At 37.2% G+C, this 16,719-nt stretch overlaps 1 protein-coding gene across 1 annotated transcript in view; it reads left to right on the top strand.

The window, feature by feature from the left end:
* Positions 1-16,719, top strand: part of Efemp1 (EGF-like fibulin extracellular matrix protein 1) — a 55,683-nt gene that overhangs the window by 24,787 nt on the left and 14,177 nt on the right. The window contains exon 5 of the mRNA XM_076832864.1: positions 15,068-15,190. Within this exon, the coding sequence (XP_076688979.1) occupies positions 15,068-15,190 (123 nt within the window). The remainder of the gene's footprint in view (positions 1-15,067; positions 15,191-16,719) is intronic.

Raw genomic sequence — 16,719 nt, 5'->3', positions numbered from 1 at the left:
GTAACTATATAAAAAGTGTTCTAGGTGATGAGAATTCAAAGAGAAAAGTTTATGGAGTCTGCCCTCAAAGAGCTCACAGTGTAAGAGGAAACAGTGATTAGAAGGTAGCATTTTGAGTGCCATTTTAGGGACTTCCTAGAGACCAGGCCTCAGTCTTAGAGAGTTGTAGAAATTAGACTTTAGAGAACTGGGGGAGGAGGGAAGGAAAAAGAATGTTCCAGGAAGAATTAGAAGCATTTACTAAGATTGTAAGTGGAAGACAGAAGAAAGAAACAAGTTGTTTTGTATGACTTCGGTGTGCACAGGGTGAGAATAGGCGGGAGTCAAATCATGGAGGGCTTTACATGTCATGTTAAAAAGTTTGGGTTTCATCCTGAAGTGATGAGAAGTGACATAACCAGTTTTCCTTTGTATGAAGTGAAAAATGCCCCAGATCAAATTGTAATTTACGTATGCAAATCTAAATGAAGTCATGTTCTTTGCTCACTAAAGAATTAAGTGCACAAAAGACACCACTTACTTTTAAATTTATTTCTGAATTATAATTTATTAATGAGCTTACATAATTTTAGTATGACTAATTAGGACTAGTTTTATTTTCCATTTACAATAGTGCTACAAATCCAAATTAATTATGGATTTTATTCTAAAAATAGCAACATTTCTGTTCATAAGCTTGTTTTTATCAAACAATGCAGTAGAGAAAACATCTTTTAGCTCAAGGAAAAGCTGTAGACATCAAACCAGCCTTAAAATTCCACTCAGCATTTAGTGTGTTGTTTCAGGCCACTTCTAATTTCTCTCCACACAGACTATAACTGTAAGTCTTAAGGATTTTTACTATGTAAGGTCTGTTCTATTTGAGAACCTGTACTAAAACTTATTGGAACACTGGTTTGAAAAACAAAATTGAAATTCAGCCTTTGCAGAAGCTACATATTGGCCTTTCTTGGCAGAGCATTCTCTAATCTTGTAACAAAACAAAACAAAAAAAAATTGTTGTTGTTGCAGCGACAATTGTAAAACCCTAGGGAAGTATCAAATATTATTTAAGTGTTTTGCCTCTTTACAATGTAACAATGCTAGAAAGTGTACATTAAATCTAATGGAGGGCTTAATTGCTACCTTCAACTGGTTAAGGCTATAAAATTATATAGCCACTGATATGTGCCAGGGGTTATCCAGCTGCTAGTTTCTCAATGGAAAATTCCAGAATTTGTTGATTAGAGCAAAACTTGTATAGGACCATGAGCCAATTAGAGTTCTATGACACACAGATTCATCCTTGGGTGACTTTAAAGATGAGGTGGGGAATAGTCATCAAGAACCTCATCAATTGTATGTGTAGCTAATAAAAAATAAAATTAATTATGGTTTGAAAAAAAATGAAAAAAAAAAAAGAAGCTCATCAAGTCAGTTGAGTTTCCAGTGATAGCAGGTGTGCTTACTACTTCTCTTCCGCAACAAGAATAAATCATAGATACAGCTGTCCCAAAGGTCAGTTGGATGACTGGTGAGCCTGAGTTGTCCAAATGAACCTAGGAAAAGGATCTTAAAGAGGTAGACATAAGGAGGACCTTGAAGAGGAATCAGTCCTAGTAAGGTAGAGGAGTTAATTAAGGGAAGGCTCACAAAGCAGACAAGTGACAAGAGTGTCTTGAACATAGCAGTGGGCAGCATGGCTGATGTGGAGGGTCCCATAAGATATGCTGGTGACTTGGAGCCCAAGGAGAGGCTACTTTGTATATAGAACCACCTATATTGTTGCAATGAAGTTCAGACCAATCACCCAGTGCCATCTGCCACTTTATTAACATATACATGTACAGTCACAGGCAGATCTTGGAGCCCAGAGAGCCTGACAGCAACCCAGCCTCTCTAGGAAGGTGAAAAATGGCAGAGGCAGGCTTGCCAAGCTCCTGAGGGTCTCAATGGAGAGCCACCACCCTGGGCCAGAGGAGAAGCACCCTCAAACCATTCCCCAAGAAGCAGCATCCCTGGCCTCCAGACCGTTAGAAGGGAGTCTTCACACCACCACCACATGGCAGCAACCAGAGCTCTCCAGTTGGAAGAATGGTCTGAAGCATGATGCAGAATTGAATGGAAAATAGGAAGAAGAAAGAAGCCAGAAATACAGGATGGAGACAGATAGGTTGAAGGACAACAAAGGAAGTCAGCGTGGCCACCTGCTAATTTGTCATGATCTCATCATAAGCCTGAAGCCTTTCCTCAGGCTTTAAGTTTCTTCATTTTTCCTGCTAATTCTCTCTGTTACACCCTTAATATGGGACCAATAGGCAATCATATATGCACATATAATTTACCTGTAGCTATAATGAAAGCATTTGGAAAGGGTCGTTTGATGTTCAAAGAAACCAAAATTAGCTTTCCAAAAGAATACTTTTCTAATATGCCATGATTTTACTCTATTACTAGCAGAGCATTTTAAAAAACAAAAACTGGCTCCTGATCAAACTCTCCTATGTGATGTGACTCATGGATGCTCCATTAAGTACAAGCATAAGTACTGTAGATCACCATTATGTTTGCAGCCTGCTCATTTGAGAAGTCAGGCATCTAGTGAATCCAATCCATTCATCTTAGACTAAATCTGAGGCTTTCCTTAGAACAAATGGCCAGAGATCCTTATCCTACCTTATATTCAGTTACTATGATGACGTTAGAAAATACCACTCCATTTGTTCTCTAGTTCTGAGTTATGATTTCATTATTGCCTTGATAAGATGGTGATTATAATGTCCTGTCCTACAGGATCATGCCTTTTTCCATAGCCAGAACTTGTTCATCCACTAGTTCTTTCTTGGATTTACACATAGTTTCTAACCAGAGCTCTAGTTAATTCTATGCTTGCTAAGAAGTCTTTTATAAACATTAACGCTCCATTGCCATGAAAGGGTCCTGTAGTCCTGAACAGTTCTTTCCAATCACAAAACATTTTGAAATGCAAAAGATGCTAGATTTATTTTGTTTTGCCAGATCCCTTGTGTTTGAATATTTGCAATTTCCCTAATGAGAAATAACTTCAAGAAAGGCTGACTGCCTGCTCTTGTATCCATTTGTCTGGAATATGTCAAAGGAAGGGGAAGGTCATGCAATGCTATGATGTTCCTCCTGACTGGATTTCAGTCGTCCTGATGGATGCTATTCAAAACATGACAATAAGCAAGGAAACGAAGATAAGATGTTTAATTATATGCAGACACATGAATATTATATTAGAAATCATGACTTTTGCAGTTTTTTGTTTCTTCCCATCTGTATTCAACAGAATTATCACCCTGATCTATTATCAAGTTAGAGCCTTTTCACTCATAGAACAATTTATTGAGCACTTTACTAAGGAACAGGTGTATATTACTGTGGTTAGCTCTCACAATAGCATTATGAATTCGGTATTATCCCTACTTAATAAATGTGGAAGTAAGACTTGGAAAGGCTAAATAACTTTCCCAGGAGGTGCAACTAAAGCATGATATTACTTGGACTTGAATAGAGACCTATTTGATTCTAAAACCCATGATCTTACACACTCTTCTGTCTCAGTTATTTTTCTGTCAGTGACCTACATAAGAAAAAAAAATTTTATTCTGAAGTTCTCAGACTTTCTAAAAAGATCAAGTCCTCACTCAAATGCTAATTCTTGCTATTAATTATACATAAGTGTTTATTCTTGTTTTAACAAGCCTAGAAAAAAAGCTGGCATAAGCAACTATGGAAAGATATAATCTCAAATAAAATAATTTAGAACTTAAAAATACTGGCAGTGAAAGAATAGCCTGATACTTCTACTTCTCAGAACCATTAAAAAGAGATCTGTAATGAAGGTCACCCACAGGGGACCGCCTCACACCTATCTGGCAGCTTCACAGTCATCCACATTAACCACATAAGTGCCTGAACCCAAAAGTTTTTATTTAGGGGTTTCCATAAACAAATTATCACATTTCTAGGGAAAAATTATCCTAGCCCAGTTTTAAAATTAACAATATGAATTGCTCAATGTTTCCATTTTCTTCCAAAACAAAACTTGGATGTGCTGCATATGGTAACCATGTAAAGTACACATAAAAGAAGTCTGAGAATGTAGGGTTTCTTTTCCCCATTGGTGTTATTATTCATGCCAAGAAATTCTCTTGAAGACTGGCTTAGTTTGGCATCTGCCTTTACACATCAACTGTATCACTGGCACAGGTCCATATGCCTTTGTACCCTACCAACACAAGAAACCACATACAGGGCATGTTTCCCCACAAGACGTGTTTCAGTTTACATTGCCAAACAGACATTAAACTACTCTAAATTCCTACAACTATGTAAATTTACAGGTACACAGTAGTGCATTTAAACATTTAAACATAAATAGAAGTGAACTTTCTATTCTCAGCTAACAGAGCCATTTACTCTGATCTAGGAAGGTGAGTCCATTTTTAGACTCTGCTTTGATCCTCCAGATTAGAGGACAGGAGAAGTTTGCCAAAAAAATTAAAAAGGAAGGAAGAGGAAATAGACACCTGTGACCCAGATCTCATGAAATCAAGAGCATGTTATCCAGATTTCCCAGAATCCAACGTAGTCAGTTAGAAAGGGGAGGAGAGATGAGAGAGAAAAAAATGAATGCTTTTTAAACATCACTCAAGAATTCATCAAAGTAACCATTAATTCAGATTCTTAAAACTGAAAGAGATCTCAGAGACTGTGTAGTCCAAGCTTACCAGGGAAATGTAAGATAAAACGCCCCGTCTCATTTAAAAGTTCAAAGACTTCTCAGAAATACCCAGACTTGTAAAACTCATAGTGTCAGTCATTTTATTGAACAGTATTTTCTTTTGTCCCCTGTTAACATTTAGGCATTCCTTCTACAGATGCTCAGCAGTTGTTTGAATACTCCTGCCTCACAATACTGAAGGTGTTTTAACACAGAGAGGGAAAAAAAAAAATCTCAGTCTTTGCCAACACAGTTTATTAGCAAATTAAATTTAAGTGTGCATGATATTCATGGGTAAATTGGAGAAAATGCTATAGTATGAATTTGAAACAAAACCAAGAAGTCCAAATTTCTTGGTTTAATGGTACTTTATCAAAGATCTGGGCACAAGCTGAAAGTTGCTCACATTTAACATTTTAATCCCTGAATAAACATGAAAAATCCTAATACAGGACAAGGAATAACAAGTCAAAGACTTCTCAACTGATTTCTAGGTCAAGGAGGAAGGAGGAAACAAATAGCCACTTTTTAAAAAAATATATTTTAGTTGTAGATGACCACAACAACTTTTTTTTTTTAATGTGGTGCTGAGGATGGAACCCAGTGCCTCACATGTATTAGGCAAGTGCTCTAGCCCTCAAAATAACCACTTTAAAAATGAAAACTTTCCTTGCTTCATTTTATCATCAAGCAAGTTTTTCAGGTGTTAGAGGAGACATTATAAAATGTAAAAGTTAACTTCAAAACTATACAATGATAGATACATGTGCACCATATGTCAAACAAGAATACAGATCTTCCATTTTCTTAAATCTTCTCAATTTTCTATGTTAGGGTAGATGCAGCATCTGTTTTTCAACTTTTGTTTTTATTATCAACATTACCAAGTTTAGAGAAAAGTTAATTGTGCAGTAACAAACAACATTGAACCTCAACATCCAGATTAAAACACCATTTACATACTACCATATTGGCCTACAGCACCTTACCACCATTCTTAAACAGACAACAAACCAAATCCCCACCCACTGCTAGGCTCCACCTTGCACCATTTGCAATATGTCCAGAGATAGGAAGCGCATTACCTCCTAATACATTCAAAAACCTAGGGAGTACATTTTTTCCTTACATGGAACTAAAAATCTACTTTCCTTGAAATTTGCCCATTCATTCTAGTTCCACCTTTTGGAAATACATGATTGAGTCTGTTCTTTCTTTTCTAAGCAGCCCTTCAAAACCCTGAAGTCCACTTTTATAGCCAATTATGATTCTTACAGAATGAAGGCAAGGGAGAAAAATAAGATTGATGTGAGGTGCAAGGAAGTGGGGGGGGGGGGCTCTAGGCTTTCTTATGTGCTGGCATTTGTTCTCACAGATTTTGATATGTAATATTTTCATTTTCATTCAGTTTCTCCTATTCTCCAATTTGGATTTGGCCATTTTCTTTAAGACATGGATTGTTTTAAAGTGCATGCTTTCTTTTCCAAAACAAGGGTTTTCCTCCTCCCCTGGTTTTATTGCTGCCATTGCTGTTTTTGTCATTGCTTTGTTTTTATCTTATTTGCACAATTAGAGAACATAGTTTGTATGTCACAATTTATTTTAGACTTGCCTTAAGGCTAGCTAGCATACAAGCATTTTCTTTTTTCCGTATTTTTATTAGTGCATTATACTTAATGATGGGATTCATTGCTACATATCCATTCATGCACATGACATAATGACATAATTTGGTCAATATTGTTCCCCAGTATTTCCTTTTTCCCTTCCTTATTCCCTTTCTTTATTTTATTAGCCTCTCTTCTATTTTTTTCTCAAGATCCTCTTGCCTTTCTTTTTTTCATCTCCAGCTTCCATATATGAGAAAAAATATGACCCTTGACTTTATAAATTTGTGTAGCTATTTCCTTTAATGTTCCCTCAATCCTTAGAAAGGTTATGTATTCCATATAGAAATACATACAGAAAACTTTTAACTAATTGATATGTAAATAAGTGTATATTTTTATATATATTGATATATATCAATTAGTTCAAAAATTTTAATCATGTTAATTATATTTTTTTCTTTATTTCTGAAAACGTAGGCTTGTTTTCTCAGTTCTTGGGGGAAATGTGTTAAGATCTCACCAAAATTGTGTTTTGTCTACTCTATCCTTTAGTTTTATCCACTTTTGCTTTATCTATATTAAGATAATGTGATTAAATGTATATGCATTTTCCTGGTAATTCAAATTTTCATTATTATGTGGTATTCTTTTTATTCTTTAATAATCTTTTTTCCCCTTAAGTGAATTTGATATTAAAATTCCTAAGTGAACTTTAGTTTATTTAGTGTTTGCATAGTATATTTTCCAACTCTTTTAATTTATGTGTCCCTGTATTTAAATAATGTCTCTTGAAATAGCATATTTGGGTTTTGTTTTTAAATCAGTCTCATAATGGGGGGGAGCAGTTCAGAGAGCATTTATTCCACTTATATTTAATGCAACTACTGACATGTTTAGGCTTAAAACTACCATTCTACCATTTGCCATCTGTTAGTCCAGCAAATTTTAGCTTCTCCCCCTCTTCATTTTTTTTCTTTCTTGCCTTCTCTGTAAATTGATGAAATATTTTGTATGATTCCATTTTCACTTCCATTAACTTTGTAGTTTTATATTCTTTTACTCTTCCTTTAATGTTTTTCCTAGGGATTACTTGAATGGTCCTCCATGATTTTTTAAGATCTAAAATAAATTAGAAATTTCAACCCTTACTGGACAATGTGAAGAACTTAAAATTTGTAAACTCCATTTACCTTCTGGTCAATCTACATGCTATTATTCTCATGTATTTTAATTCTAAATATTTTATAAATCTCCAACTATAAATCGTCTACTAGTATCATTTTGCATAGTCAGCATTCATTTAGATTTACTCACTTTTATACTTTACACTGCTCATCCTTGTGCTGGAATTTTTTTGCCAAAATGAGGGGAATAAAAGAATTTAGTGTAAATTTGATGAGTCCATCTGCCATCACCCTTTTCCTACCTCTACTTCATTTGAAATTCAGAAAAACACTTGGGGATCATTGTGCAGAAATAACCTAAGTAAGATGTGATAAAATGGGCAGGAAAATACACACAAGAGGGCAACACGCTCTGGAGGCAAGAGGCACAAAGACATACTTTATTGAAAAACCTTTAGGCAGTTAATGAGTTGGAGAAGTATTGCCAAGTTACACTCACCAAATTTAGTACTATGCCTCAATTTAGTGGGCACAAAAGCTGCTTATTATTGGATGAACAAATATAATGTAATTGGTCCCATATAATTAGGAGGTCACCAAGCCATGCTTGTTATAATTGGCATTGCCATAGCCAGGGGCTTTTGTGACCTCAAGTGATGATTTGCCTGAAAGAGTAAGCCTGGAATGTGCATGCTTTGGGCTAGGGAGACTGTCTAAGCTGGCTGTAAGGCATAGGGAGGAAGGCCAAGAATCAACTCACAGGGCTCATGTAGGGCTTGATGCTCAGTTGAATGTAGTCGATCTCCATTCAGTTCATCAGTCTCCAGGGTTTGATTTGAGACCAGGGAGACAGAGAATGGGGGAGAGGTAAGATGAAGTGGTGAGGCTTCAGGAAAACACAATTAAAATATCAGTGCAAAGGCATCCCATAATAAGTTGAGATCATAATTCCTCCCAAGCCCATTCAATTTGAAGCAGAACTCCAACCTGTATAAAACAAACTTGAACCTTCACACAGAGAGTCTTTAATTCCTAGTACTGAGCCACCTTGGAGCAAAGACTCCCTGTTTCAAAGTACTCCTTGTTTCAAAATACAGTCTTATTCCACAGGTTACAGACTGACGATTGGTTGTAATAACCCAAATTTCAGGGTATCTTTCCCCAGCCATTTTTTTTAATGGATAATTAAGTTAAGAAGACAAAGAAAAAAAAACAGGAGAGTTTAGCTGGGTATGATATAGTCACTGAGATGCCAGAATATAACCACTGACAAGAAACAAGGATTTATCTATAGAAAACGTTGTTTTCTTAAGGTTGTGAAAGCAGTAAACTCCACTTTGCCAGTGTGTGAAAAAAGCTGAAATGAATCAGCTCGAAAGCCTTTGTTTTCTTGCTTGTTCTTCTGTTTTAGCCTATGACTGATTGTTTCATTTGGTTTGTGTATAGTACAGATGAGTCACAGATTGATCATTCACATATATCAGTTGGTTTTCTTCCCACATTTATGAATATGTCTAACCTCATCCAGTCATCTTGCAAACAAAAGCTGTTATCCACAGAGGAAACTAGAGATCGAGGGTCCATTTTCAATGCAAATTCTTCATCATTTCTAAAAAGACAACTCCAGTACATGTAGCATTGATGTTTCCATATGGGAACTGCATATTGCGAGAGTCTGATAAAACCCTGCTAGGCCAGGGACTGCCAGGATACTTGACTTGTCACTTTCTAAAACAAAGACAATGAATAAAGGAGGCTGATATTTGTTGACTTTGGTGATATTTTTGTTTATCATTTAAAGCACACCAAATTATTAACAATATGTTTTGCCAGAACTGATAACAATCTAGAACTATAAATCTAATGCTGGCCATCAATAAAGACAGTTTTCTTCTCTTACTTAATATCAGTATTTATTTTCTCCACTAGAACTGCTTAGCTTGGGTGAATTCTAGCTGATAATTTCAGAAGGGTGAAAAGCTAACTAGAACTGGGCATTTGGCCCAGATAAATCTGATTCCAGTACTGTGAAGGAAGCAGCAAGGGAACTAGAAGGTCTTTGACAAAAATTGTTGATAATTGACTAAGAACTGGGGAGGCAAACAGAAAACTTGGAGCACTCTGAATGTTATTGTAAGCAAAAGAAAGACTCAAGGGAGGACTCAAGGTGCTACAAGATTAGCGACCCTCTCTTTGATGCTGAGAAATATAAAATCTATATGGCTACAGGAAAATCTCTGCTATCTAGTGACTCTTAGGAAATAAGCCTTTCTAAAGAACTAAACTACAGAAGTTAACTGGAACTCTTGGGTTTGAATCTCTGTTTTGTGTGATCTTAGGCAAGCTACCTCACTGAGCCTACATTTCAGTAACCTCCTTCCTCATCTGTTAATTGTGGATGATGCAATCACCTTTTCCACAGGACTGGGTTTTGTAAATCTGACTCCCTCACCAAATAATAGATCATTTCATGCTGCAAAACATTTTCATCCCAGTTAATTTTAGAATTTTAATAAATTATAAATGAAGCTATATAAAATATTATATATTTTGATTATGATTTCAATCAATAGAACTTAATACCTTGATTACTCAGGTTATAATTATCAATTGCCCTTAATAAATAAGGCAATAGTAAAACAACAACACCCTCAGCTCTTGCTAAACTAGTTCCTACCTTCCAGGATTATACTGGAAAATAAGATGAATATTCCAAGTTACTATAAGACCTCTATCTAGTGAGTCTCTTTTATTTCATTTAGAAAGTTTCATTGATACTATGACCCTAGATCCCATAGCTATCACAGAATAAAAATCACTTCAATCCCCTTCCTCCCGTTTCAGGGCACACCCATTAATAGCCTATGGTGGCTTATTCAAATGTACTTCTGAATTATTTCTTAAACCTAAAGCAGCACAAATTAGAACAGTCTAAATAAGCACTCAATAGCATTCAAAATGCAGATAGTTTGTTGCCCATAAAAACGCACTGAAGTGACTCCATGTCGTGGTAAGTTATCAAATTATGGAAAGAACATTGCAGAGATTAAAATGTTGCATAAGAGAGAGAAAGCAGCATGAGTCAGGGGTTTGGGAAATATGAGTCAGACTGAAAGGAGGGAGCCAAAAAACAGAGAGAATGAAGGCCTAAGCAGAAACTTAATGGACACCACAGTGATGTGGACACCATTGCTTCCATTAGCTTGGAGATGAGATCAAATGTGTGGTTCCATCGACTGACGGCCAGTGTGATAAAGACGCTAGAAGTAACAGCTGAGCAAAGATTAGTCTGGACTATTTAAAGCAACTAAAGTTGCCAAAGTCAGCAAGAGAGGGACCCACGAATAGTATAAATCACTAGGAGGGAGACCGTGGACACATTTTTGAAAAATGAGAGAATCACCAAATATTGCCATTAGTTATTCTTAATATATTATAATGATGAAATATGTTGTGATATTTTAGGAAGCACATTCTATTATTTTGTTCTCTGTTAATGTCAACATTAGGTTATGACTGCATAGTTCAGGTCTGCTTGCTGTGGTGTATAATCCAAACTCTCTAATCCCACCTTTAGGGCTTTACTTTATTTTGTATTCTAATTTGTCATATATGACAGCAAAATGCATTACAATTCATATTACAGTATAGAAGGGCCCTGAATTTTATTCATGACTTGAGCCAGCAGTTTATGAGCAACTTCTGCCAGGCACTGTACCAGGCTCCTTACACACAGTGCCTCCAGTGTGCTGACTTCAGCTCCTTCCATTCTCCTCATGCACAGCAACTGGATCTCACCACTGTTTTCTAATGGGAACAGCTTTCTCCTTAGAAACAAGCTCATTTTCCTGCTACTTCATGTATCTCATCTTTTTCAAAATGCAACGGAGGACCCACCGCCTTGGCAAACCTCCTGAAGCTGCTTCCCTCTTAGGCTGCTTCATGCCTCATGGATTCTTCTGCACTCAGTCGCTTTACATTATTCCCACTGACCCATACTTTGTTGATTTTGCTGCATTTGTTTCTCAGTTCTTGCATGTCACACTATCTTATAAATTTTAGTTGCATGAGATAAAGCACTGACCCTACTTTCCTTAAACTCTAGGCATCAATTCCCAGCAAACAATGACTCATTCATCTATTTATTGAGCAAATAAGTATTGAAAATCACCATGTGCTATGCACTCTACTGGGCTAGGCATACAGAAAAAGTAATATATAGATTCCATCCTCAAAGAGCTGGATTCCAGGGCCCAGGGCATATGCTGACTACCTAAAAAACCAAGTAAGCTTAACTATCAAGAATAAATGGTAGATAATTTAAAAACACAATACAAACTCCTCTCCCCAGAGTATTTATTCTTTCATCATCAGGAAAATCTTGACAGACTTGAATAGTTTCCCTGAAAAATAAAGCATTGTTCTTGCCTATGCACATACCCCCCCACCCCCAGTATAGATGTAGAAAATTGACTACACACCGCAGAGGTGCCTGTAAAAGACATTGTTTGTGTTGGCTGAATTAGTGATTTTTGAATCATATTGAAATGCCTACAAGTAGAAAAGACAAATATAAGAGAGTTTATCAACATATGATTTTGATGTGACCTTGTATAGCTGTGTAAATGTTCAATAACAGGATGTTAAAGAGCAATTGTTTTAAATAGTGAAAGTAATTGTTTAAGTAAACTAATAAATGTATACTATAATAGATGATAGCTCAAAAAAATTCATTCCACTGGGAGACTTCAGCACTAGATAACCTGCTAAAAGCAAGGAGGAATATATTATAAACTGAAGTCAGAGAAGCCATAAGTGGAAATACAGTAAATAACTGCTTTCTGGAGCCAAGGATGGTGGCATATACTTATAATCCCTGCAACTCAGGAGGCTGATGCGGGAAGATTGCAACTTTGAGGTCATCGTGGGCAATTTAGCAAGACCCTGTCAAAAAATAAAAGGGCTGGGAATGTAGCTCAGTGGTAAAGCACCCCAGAGTTCAATTTCCAGAACCAAAAAACAAAACAAAAAGCCTGCTTTCCTGGTCACAGAGATTACTTTCTTGATCATTTTGGAAGTCCAGGTAAGTAGAAAGTATAATCACTAGTCAACATTAGGTGAGGCCGATCCTACTGCAGCTTTGCTTGTTTTATGTTATTGATTGATTGATTGATTGATTGATTGATACTGGAGGTTGAACCCAGGGGTGCTTTACCACTAAGCTATACCTCAATCCCCTTTAATTTTTTTTTTATTTTATTTTGGGTCAGGGTCTCTCTAAATTGCTGAGGTTGGTCTCTAACTTGTGATCCTCCTGCTTCAGCTTCCTGAGCTGCTTGGATTACAGGCATGCACCCACTGCCAGCTTTGCTTGGTTTTTGATAGAGAAAAGAACATAGTGAGAGTGGAGGTAGTGGTATTTGGGGTTTTGTTTGTTTGTTTTTATTAAATTACTTTAACTTTTTTTGTTTCTATTAAATAAACCTCTGGGAGCTTAACAGACATGATAGTTAAGGAGTAGCAGCACAGGTTTCTGTATTTAAAAACTATTTAATGATGTATTGATTCCACTGGACATGTTAACCTATTTATCAAAGAGACTTAGAAATAAACAATGTGGAAATAGGAAGGAAATGGTAGGACATCGAGAATGCAATGGGGTGGAGGCAGTTTGCAGAGAGATGTCTCCAAAAGAATAAGCCTCAGTCACTGGTGAGGCCTCCCTTAGAAATGCAGCAGCAGCCCAAGTCCTTGATCTTCTGCCAGAGTGTGCTGAGGAAACCTGCCACATCTGAATCTAACATTGCCATATCTCTCAGGGCTGTTATCACCGCAAATGCTGGCAAATGTTCTTGACATAAAACAATAGGAATTCTGCTGTCATTTCTGCATTAACGAGTCATAAAGCTCTGAAGAAACCCCAGTAGAAAGGTTTTCATCAAGTGCCTATGAGAAAATAATAAAAGACACCAAAAGGAGCAGATTAATCTCACAGAAAGATTATCGAACCATTGTATCGTACCCAAAAAGCACAGTTTGCAATCACTGGTTTGAAACTAACAATGATAGAAATAGTACTGATAAATTTCAAAACAGAGCCAGAAACATACCAAGAAAGCTCAGCTAAAACTTTATCACCAGGTTCAAAGAATTATGTAAGTAGATGCGTTCATAGGTTATTATCCAACAAATAGCCATACAACACTCGAGTATTTTTCACCTTCTGTCCCTCTTTCTTGTGGAAGAATCTCTGTTATCATTTCCATGCCCAGCTAAGTGAAACAGTTATCTGAGGACAAACTTCTTACAACCAGGTCTTTCTACATTAGGACACTGCATAATGCAATAATTCACCTTGAAAACATGGAAAAATGAGGCGAAAACACAAACGACAACTCTCTAAGCTTCTGAAAGGGAAAGCAGAGATTGCATGAACTCAGATGATTGGTTATTTTTTTTAAAAATTGATTCTTGGTCCACTATTTCTGCTAGAGCACCCCCATGTAGACCATAGTGATGATTTAAGACAGGATGATTTAAGATCCCCTAACTCTATCTCAGTTTTCATGCAAAATGTGTCATCTCAGAATTACAAGTCATACGATACTCTTAATGACACTTAAGAGTCTTCAATTAGAGGATGCCAAAACTGTGTAATGCTTTAATTTGTTCTATTTAACTTAATGATGTGGGAGATTTGAATGAATACAAAGGTGATATAGATAAGGCAAAATTGAATTCACTTATAAATGACAGTAAACCTGAATGTACACACACGATTTTATATCACATTTTCATATGAAACAAATTCTCTAAACTGGTTTTATATGTACAGCTGAGTTGTTTGTTTTGGGTTGTTTGTTTGTTTGTTTTACTTTTCTAGAACAATGACCTGCTTATTCCTTAAGGAACATTTGTCGAAATAGTAAAAGGCTTTGGGAAATTGTGTATTTTAAAATACACCAGTCTTTGTCTCCTGGAGGAATATGATCTTATTGAATCCCTTGTATTTTGAATTTGCAATGAAAAATTTATACATAAATGTTTCTCTACCATTTGCAAAAAAAATTTAAAAAGCAACAGGAAATTAAATGTATAATATTAGTTATACCCACCTACTGGGCAGATTTTTAAAGCCTTGTAAATAGAAATTATAACGTAACATATGGGTGGAACATCAGATAACATACAACTTATTAAAATTTTAAAACACACTAAACTACTATATCCAACTAGATGCACACACCTAATCCCTGTTTAACAAAAGTATAGACATCTTCTGCCTGTTAGGAGACTGGCACATGATGGGTAAGGGGTTGAGGATGGGGTGAGGCTTTAGCTGCATCTGCAATGTTTTATTTCTTAACAAAACAAAAGCAGCCAAGACAAGCATGGCAAAATGTTAGTGTTTTAACAAACCATTATCTATGAAGTTATTTACTGAATTCTTGAAATGATTTAAATTTAAAATATTTTCAATATAACAAAAGTATAATGCTTTAAGAATAAAGTCAAATTCAGTTTAAGAAAAGCAATGGCAAAATGGAAGAAATGATGAAATCTTCACAATCTACTAAAACATTGTTTGTGTTGCATGACTTGGACAGACATCGACGAGTGCACTGCAGGGACGCACAACTGTAGAGCAGACCAAGTGTGCATCAATTTACGAGGCTCCTTTGCATGCCACTGCCCTCCAGGGTATCAGAAGCGAGGAGAGCAGTGTGTGGGTAAGTCCCATGGGGCAGTAAATAGAGTCTTGTCCTGGGCATCTTCAGGCATTCACAGCAAAGCACCCATATCCATTGAAGAATGATAGCAATGATACTTCCTCTTTTGTTGACTACCAATCCATTCTCCATCTAACAAGAACAACTAGCCTTAAAGGTTAAGCCTATCCTGAACAGCAAAGTGTTACAGATTAAGCCAAAGCAGAAATCTGTGGTACAAATTGGACCACAGGGCAACCAAGAAAATAATTTTAAATTATCGGGTATTGCACCAACACACTAGTGATGTGGCTTTGGCACACTGTTGCATAGCTCACGCAGCACACAGGGAAAAGGGTGAAGTTCAAATCCCAGCTCCATCCTCTCAAGGCTGGAACTTCAGTTCTCAGTGTCCTTCCTTGTTCCTGTGTCCTGTGGAGACAGCAGGGGTCCCTACCTCAGGAGCTCCTGCACAGGATCACCCACCACAGAGACTGGCCCTGTGTGGTGCAGCTGCTTGCCATCATCATGCAGAGATTAACAGAAAGGCCAGAGACTGTTGCCAGCCTGTGCCGGGAGTTTTAAGTGCAAAGCCAAGCATGATACCTGCTTCCTTGAGGGTCTGAGCATGTCAGCTCCCTGAGGGCCAGGGCCAGGTCAGCATGTGTCACTGCTGGCTCCAAAGTCCTCAGAGAGAGCCCACCACACAGAGGATGGATGCTCCGTGGGTGCATTTTGCATTCAAAATGGAAGAAGACAGTGTGAGGAGGTAAACTGGCAAATAGTGAAGTAAAATAAAGCATCCTGGCTCAACAGTGAGGCCCAGCAGTAGCCCTGGAACTCTGTAATTGAGTCCCTCTGTCCATTTATTTAGATACCGCCTCTTACCACAGGCCAGTGAAGAGGCCTTATTTTCTCTTAGGAATAGAGGGTGAGGATGTGGAGATAGGGAATCACTTTTCACCCACAAGTGTGAGCTGTTGACATTAGGTTGTCAGCACTGAGCTTCTCATGGGCCGTGGCCCAGTTCTGCCTGCCATGGACCGTGCCTAGATGCTGGGGTTGGTGCCCAGCCTCTAAGGAGCACCCAGGGTTTGTAGCAGCTGAGCCATGGTTTGGGAAAAGAGTGTGGGGAAACTCCACGGACACCAGAGCTTTGCCTATTGTGTTAGTTAATAAAATAAATGTTCCAGAAGAAAGAATTAACTCATCCTACTGCAGGGCGAACCTAGAAGACAGGAACATAATATGGTCACAGCCCTTTGTGAGAAAATAGGAAGAGACCTTCATGACTAATTATACACATACACTGTCACACTTCAGTACCCCCACCCAAGTTCTTTCCTGCTCCAAGAACATTCCCTCCTAGCAAATTTCTGTTCAGTCCCAGTTCAGAGTACCTCCTCTAGCAAGCCTTCCGTGATCCATCCAACTATAATTGGTCACTCCTTCCTCATCAACTATGATGAAATATCCTTTTGCAGATCTCTAATCTGTTGCAAGACCAATACATCTGTAAGGTATAATAAAAAATATTGTGGTAATGTCAA

The sequence above is a fragment of the Callospermophilus lateralis genome, chromosome 14 (genome assembly GCF_048772815.1).
Source record: "Callospermophilus lateralis isolate mCalLat2 chromosome 14, mCalLat2.hap1, whole genome shotgun sequence".
Lineage (NCBI taxonomy): Eukaryota > Metazoa > Chordata > Mammalia > Rodentia > Sciuridae > Callospermophilus > Callospermophilus lateralis.
The sequence above is the reverse complement of the archived record's forward strand: the minus strand, read 5'-3'. Positions and strand labels throughout refer to the sequence as shown.